Source organism: Salmo salar, chromosome ssa23 (assembly GCF_905237065.1).
Source record: "Salmo salar chromosome ssa23, Ssal_v3.1, whole genome shotgun sequence".
Lineage (NCBI taxonomy): Eukaryota > Metazoa > Chordata > Actinopteri > Salmoniformes > Salmonidae > Salmo > Salmo salar.
This window is the reverse complement of record NC_059464.1, coordinates 45,626,084-45,633,283: the sequence shown is the minus strand read 5'-3', so window position 1 is coordinate 45,633,283 and position 7,200 is coordinate 45,626,084. Positions and strand designations below refer to the sequence as shown.

General features: G+C 41.7%; 1 protein-coding gene across 2 annotated transcripts in view; it reads left to right on the top strand.

Moving 5' to 3' along the window:
* The first annotated feature begins 619 nt into the window (after window positions 1–619).
* The window catches only part of ano5a (anoctamin 5a), an 86,433-nt gene continuing 79,852 nt past the window's right edge, over window positions 620–7,200 (top strand). For both annotated transcript variants that reach the window (XM_045706231.1, XM_045706230.1), the window contains exon 1: window positions 620–926. In XM_045706231.1, coding sequence (XP_045562187.1) covers window positions 848–926 — 79 coding nt within the window. In that variant the 5' untranslated portion in view covers window positions 620–847. The remainder of the gene's footprint in view (window positions 927–7,200) is intronic.

Sequence of the window (7,200 nt, the reverse complement as noted above, 5' to 3'; positions counted from 1 at the left end):
GTAAAAAATATATAAATAGTTAAGTTAAGTACAGATACCCCAAAAAACGACTTAAGTACTACTTTAAAGTATTTTTACTTAAGTACTTTACACCACTGATCCTTTTCGGTTCGTGTGCATGTATTTGTTGTGTTTTTCCCGTGTATTTGTTGTGTTTTTCCCATGTATTTGTTGTGTTTTTCCCATGTATTTGTTGTGTTTTTCCCATGTATTTGTTGTATTTTTCCCATGTATTTGTTGTGTTTTTGCCTTGTATCCACTTAAACCTACATACTGGACATCCTGCCCTCCGGCACTTCTGAATAAACCGTTCGGCACTTAAAGGCCGTTTGCCCTTTTTGTCGTCATCCTTGTTCCGCTATTTACTCTGTTGCAGAATATACCGCGCAACGAGATTAGAATAGAATAACTAAATGCAAATTCAGTTCCACTAAAATTAAATGACAAAGCTGTCCTATAAAGTCACTTTTTTGCCACATTAAAGAAGTAAGAAATATTTGATGATCTTGTCCTTTGAATCACTTTGTAGGATGATTTTATAAAGTAGGCCAATCATTTGTTACACTCTCTGTAACGGTTGAACGTAACCAGCTCAGTGCGGACAGAGTTTTGGATTCAAGCCCCTCCCCTTTAATGACAATATTTTTTGTCAGGGGACTTTGGGGCTTGGTGGTGTCTCTTGAGCGCTGTTTCAAGATTCCGCTTGAGAAGGTAGCAAGCAGTAGTACATTTACCGCTCAAAGTGAGTCCGGAGCCTAAGGCGTGGGCTTGGAGTCCTGATTCAAAAGATACTCGATCCTCCTTGTTTTTACCGGGCCGACGGTCGTTCCGCAAAGGGCTCGGCAAGATGAGTGGCAGGAGTCGACTAACGGGAAAGACTAGAGATGAAACTTTGATTGAGATGAGCCGGAACTCCCTATGTGATGGTAAATTGTTCGGTTTACTTGTGTCAGACTAGTTAGGTAGACAGCGCCGCATTGAACTGGTTGATATTCCATGCTCTCGCTTGCTTGCTTGTTTACAGCTTTATGATAATCAAATTAATTTAGTAGGTTATTTGTCGTTAGGTATGAGATGTAGATTGATTTGTAGTTTATACAATCATATTGTTGCTTATAGGCCTAACAGTTACGCATTTAATTGTATTCTATGCAGACCAACTCAACCGAAGGGACCGTAAACATGAGCTAGGCCTAATACACACTTTGTCATGTACAAAATTAACATGTCCCAGACCCCAACAATCTACCGTTTTATTGAATAAAGCCATTATTTTAGAAGTTGATTTACAGCAGATCAGTAGACTACTCAAATTGATACGGTTTAAAATATCAGCAACCTCTTAAAGATTTCTTAAAATACAGTAATAACATTACCATACAGGAACATGGACATCGATAAAGTATCATAATAATGGTGTTATTCAATCTATCCAGGACTTGATGTTTTACCACTGGTCACCGTTTTACTGTGTATTATCAGCATAGTCATTGTTAAATCAGTTTTTGTCCGGAGAGTAAAGTGTTGGTTTTCTGACCTCCCCTTTAACACACTACCGAGCCTGCCTCATGGTCGACCCGGATTTGTCGAGCATTCCTTTTTAGGCTTAACTTGGTCATGTTGTTAGTGGGGAACCCCCCTCTCTCTCTGATCTGGAAGAAATATTCTCACTTGCTTCAGAATACAGAATAGAGTTTCATATACACAGGCTACAAGTAAACGTTCCCTACAGCTGCTGAGCATAACTTTGTCAGCAAAGCAAGCATCTATGGTAATACTGTATATCAGATGAGATGGATTACTTTGAATGTACCCCAATCCACAGCATTCTGTCACCATGTTCTTTAGTTCAATACTTACTGTAGAAGTAATAACAGAGAGAAGTCTTTGATACTTAAACCTAACCTGAACCCTAGAACAGTAGTTACTTAAGCAATAAGGCATCTCAGAGGTTTGTGGTATACGGCCAGTATACCCCAGCTAAGGGTTGTTCTAACGCACGCCGCAATGCGGAGTGCCTGTATACAGCCCTTAGCCGGGGTATATTGGCCGTATACCACAAACCTCTGAAGTGCGTTATTGCTATTATAAATGGATTACCAACATAATTAGTACAAAGAGTACAAATAAATGTTTTGCCATAACAGTAGTATACGGTCTGATATACCACGGCTGTCAGCCAATCAGCATTCAGGCGCTCAAACCACCCAGTTTATAATGTAGAAGTTATAACAGAGAGAGACGTCTATGGTACTTAAACCTGAGATGTGAGTGAGAATAGCTCAGGTTAGACCCTAAACAGCACCCTATTCCCTATATAGTGCACTACTTTAGACCAGAGCCTATTTTTACATTTTTGATTTTACCTTTATTTAACTAGGCAAGTTAGTTAAGAACACATTCTTGTTTTTAATGACAGCCTAGGACCAGTGGGTTAACTGCCTTGTTCAGGGGCAGAACGACAGATTTTTACCTCGTCAGCTCGGGGATTCGATCTTACAACCTTTCGGTTGCTAGTCCAACACTCTAACCACTATGGCACCCTTTTCCCTATGTAGTGCACTACTTTTGTCCAGGGGCCACGGCACCCTATTCCCTATATAGTGCATTACTTTTGACTACTTCCCTATGAGCCAATGACTCAATGAAGAGTGCGTTGTTGATGGTGTTGGACAAGGTTCATGTTTCTCTTTTTACAGTCTATGTGGTATATCACCATGGTGATGGAGATTAGGATAGGGAAGAAGAGATTAAAGAAGAAGAGCATCATAAAATTGCAAATGGACAGATAACACTGACACGGTGTCTTTGTTTTCCAACAACACAACAAGGCCAGTTTTAAGGCCAGGCACCACAGGCTGATAATAATAAATATTTACATCTACCTAACAATTTTGATATTTTGTTGCTCTTTTGGTCCATTAAATATTGGTATTTTCAATAAGTAAACATAAAAATGTAAAATACTTGAGTTTATCATACTACCATCATTAACATTCTAATGAATTTTAACTCCGTTTTTTGTCTGGAGAGTAAACTGTTGGTTTTCAGACCTCCCCTTTAACACACTGCCCAGGCTGCCTCATGGTCAGACCCGGACTTGTCGAGAATTCCTTTAAAGGCTTAACATGGTCATGCTGTTAGTCAGTACCCCTCCTCTTTCTCTGAGCTGGAAGAAATACTCTGCCTGCTACTTCATCCAGTGTCCACAAAAATGTATTTGCGCAATATGCAAATATGTGCATATTTAATTAGATATTGCATCATTTGCATATTATTATAAGATATTTCAGGAAAATTGTAATACAATAAAGTATGATGTTTGTGTCTACATTCAACTGGTAAAAGTTGATTGTGATGTAATTTAAAGGGGAAAAAATTACTCTATGAGGGTGTGGTGCCTGGCCTTAAAACATAAACTGATTTATCTCAGACATAGATCACATTTGGTCCAAAGTTTAGTAGGTCTATCTCTCTCTCTCTCTGTGTGTGTGTGTGTGTGTGTGTGTGTGTGTGTGTGTGTGTGTGTGTGTGTGTGTGTGTGTGTGTGTGTGTGTGTGTGTGTGTGTGTGTGTTAGTGATGTTTGTGTTGACTCACTGTATCTACAGTATAGGTTACATGGAGGTTTTATCTGGCATTAGTGCCTAACCTACTGTAAACCTAAGCTTTAGGGCCTAGCTGTAAGCTTGCCAAATACACACCACATGCCAAAATACTTTTGGGAACTTGGGCAGAAAAAGTTAACATGGATCCACTGAGGCAGAAAAGGACAATGTCAGAGTTTAATTCAATAAGAGGAAATCTGTGAAATGGAGAGTTGAAAGTATATAGAAGGGACATCCAGAACAGTAGTCTAATATTATAGAAGGACCAGAACAGTAGTCTGTTATAGAAGAGAGGACCAGAACAGTAGTCTAATATTATAGAAGGACCAGAACAGTAGTCTAATGTTATAGAAGAAGAGAGGACCAGAACAGTAGTCTAATGTTATAGAAGAAGAGAGGACCAGAACAGTAGTCTAATGTTATAGAAGAGAGGACCAGAACAGTAGTCTAATGGTATAGAAGAGAGGACCAGAACAGTAGTCTAATGGTATAGAAGAAGAGAGGACCAGAACAGTAGTCTAATGGTATAGAAGAAGAGAGGACCAGAACAGTAGTCTAATGGTATAGAAGAAGAGAGGACCAGAACAGTAGTCTAATGTTATAGAAGAGAGGACCAGAACAGTAGTCTAATGGTATAGAAGAAGAGAGGACCAGAACAGTAGTCTAATGTTGTAGAAGGGAGATCGAGAACAGTAGTCTAATGTTAGGTCTATAACCTCTGACATAGCCTCTAACTGAACTCTGGACACTGACTGTAGGTCTATAACCTCTGACATAGCCTCTAACTGAACTCTGGACACTGACTGTAGGTCTATAACCTCTGACATAGCCTCTGACTGAACTCTGAACACTGACTGTAGGTCTATAACCTCTGACATAGCCTCTGACTGAACTCTGGACACTGACTGTAGGTCTATAGCCTCTCACATAGTCTAATATAATATTAACTCCTGCAGAATTAAGCATTTCTTGCAGTAAAATGCTACCCTAAATGTAAATTCTTACTTGGGAACAAGAGTGGAGAAATATTGCATTTTCTCCCCGGTCCCTAAACTCGATGCAAGAGAAGCAGAGATGAAAGAGAACTTTACAGATGTCGACTAAGATTGAATCATTCATGCTATCATTTATGACAGGGCTGTCCAACTCTGTTCCTGGAGAGATACCGTCCTGTAGGTTTTCACTCCAACTCTGTTCCTGAAGAGATACCGTCCTGTAGGTTTTAACTCCAACCCTGTTCCTGGAGAGATACCCTTCTGTAGGTTTTCACTCCAACCCTGTTCCTGGAGAGATACCCTCCTGTAGGTTTTAACTCCAACCCTGTTCCTGGAGAGATACACTCCTTGTGGCGGGCCGGGCGCATGCACGCTGACTTTGGTCGCCAGTTGTACGGTATTTCATTGGTGCGGCTGGCTTACCGGGTTAAGCGAGCAGTGTGTCAAGAAGCAGTGTGGCTTGGCAGGGTCGTGTTTCGGAGGACGCACGGCTCTCGACCTTCGCCTTCGAGTCCGTACAGGAGTAGCAACGATGGGACAAGACTGTAACTACCAATTGGGAAGAAAAGGGGATAAAAAGTACAAAAATAATAATACAAATAAATAAAGGATAGTTCTATATTTGTGGGTTTGAGTCGTGTGCAGGCCTCACATTGTCACTTTATCACTTATAATCGTGCGTTTGTGGATGGGTTATTAGCAATTGCGGGTGGGTGCAGGTGAACAAACAGTTGACCTGCGCATCATTAGCGTGCGTGCGTCGGGTCTGGTGTATGCTAAGTACCAGCCCCTCCTGCAGGCAGCAGGAAGTTGCATCTGTAGTGTGAGCACAGCTTGTTAGCTGCTCTAGTTGGTAGAATAGGTCAGGGTGAAGTTTCCTGTCACAGGAAAGCAAAGCAAACAAGACTACGTCTTATAGAACAAAGTTATTTGACAAGACTGTGACTTGTCTCAAACAAGTGAACTACTTTGGTCAAAGGTCATGGACTATACAGGTAATAGAGGGCCATTAGGTTGAGCTAAGTCATAGAATAGTAGGATACTGTTTCCTGTAGACTCCCTTAACAACCTAGAAATAAGGGGTCAATGACATGGCATCTTGGGCACTTCAAAATACATTTATCATTTTATATCTCATTATAGTTGAAATTGTGTCTGTAACTGATTGTGAACTTGGTACTTTAGAGATAACCTGGAGATAGCCACGAGGATACATACACCACATTTAAGCCTTTAAGCCCTGTGTATTAGCTAACCTAAAGGGGAATTGGACTTACTATCAAAACCTTTGAGTTATTGGATCACTACCTTGTAGATAATTCTGCATGTATTAAAGAAATGATATTTTCCATTGTTAGCCTATAGCCCACATCTCTCATCTCCTTCACTATCTGAGTCTATAGCCCACATCTCTCATCTCCTTCACTATCTGAGCCTATAGCCCACATCCCTCCTCTCCTTCACTATCTGAGCCTATAGCCCACATCTCTCATCTCCTTCACTATCTGAGCCTATAGCCCACATCCCTCCTCTCCTTCACTATCTGAGTCTATAGCCCACATCTCTCCTCTCCTTCACTATCTGAGCCTATAGCCCACAACTCTATCTGAGCCTATAGCCCACAACTCTATCTGAGCCTATAGCCCACAACTCTATCTGAGTCTATAGCCCACATCTCTCCTTTCCTTCACTATCTGAGCCTATAGCCCACAACTCTCCTCTCCTTCACTATCTGAGCCTATAGCCCACAACTCTATCTGAGCCTATAGCCCACATCTCTCATCTCCTTCACTATCTATCTGAGCCTATAGCCCACAACTCTCCTCTCCTTCACTATCTGAGCCTATAGCCCACAACTCTATCTGAGCCTATAGCCCACATCTCTCATCTCCTTCACTATCTGAGTCTATAGCCCACATCTCTCATCTCCTTCACTATCTGAGCCTATAGCCCACATCCCTCCTCTCCTTCACTATCTGAGTCTATAGCCCACATCTCTCCTCTCCTTCACTATCTGAGTCTATAGCCCACATCTCTCATCTCCTTCACTATCTGAGCCTATAGCCCACAACTCTCCTCTCCTTCACTATCTGAGCCTATAGCCCACAACTCTATCTGAGTCTATAGCCCACAACTTTATCTCCTTCACTATCTGAGCCTATAGCCCACATCTCTCATCTCCTTCACTATCTGAGTCTATAGCCCACATCTCTCATCTCCTTCACTATCTGAGCCTATAGCCCACAACTCTCCGCTCCTTCACTATCTGAGCCTATAGCCCACAACTCTATCTGAGTCTATAGCCCACAACTCTATCTGAGCCTATAGCCCACATCTCTCATCTCCTTCACTATCTGAGCCTATAGCCCACATCTCTCATCTCCTTCACTATCTGAGCCTATAGCCCACATCTCTCCTCTTCTTCACTATCTGAGTCTATAGCCCACATCTCTCCTCTCCTTCACTATCTGACTCTATAGCCCACAACTCTCCTCTCCTTCACTATCTGAGCCTATAGCCCACAACTCTATCTGAGTCTATAGCCCACAACTCTATCTGAGCCTATAGCCCACAACTCTATCTGCGCCTATAGCCCACA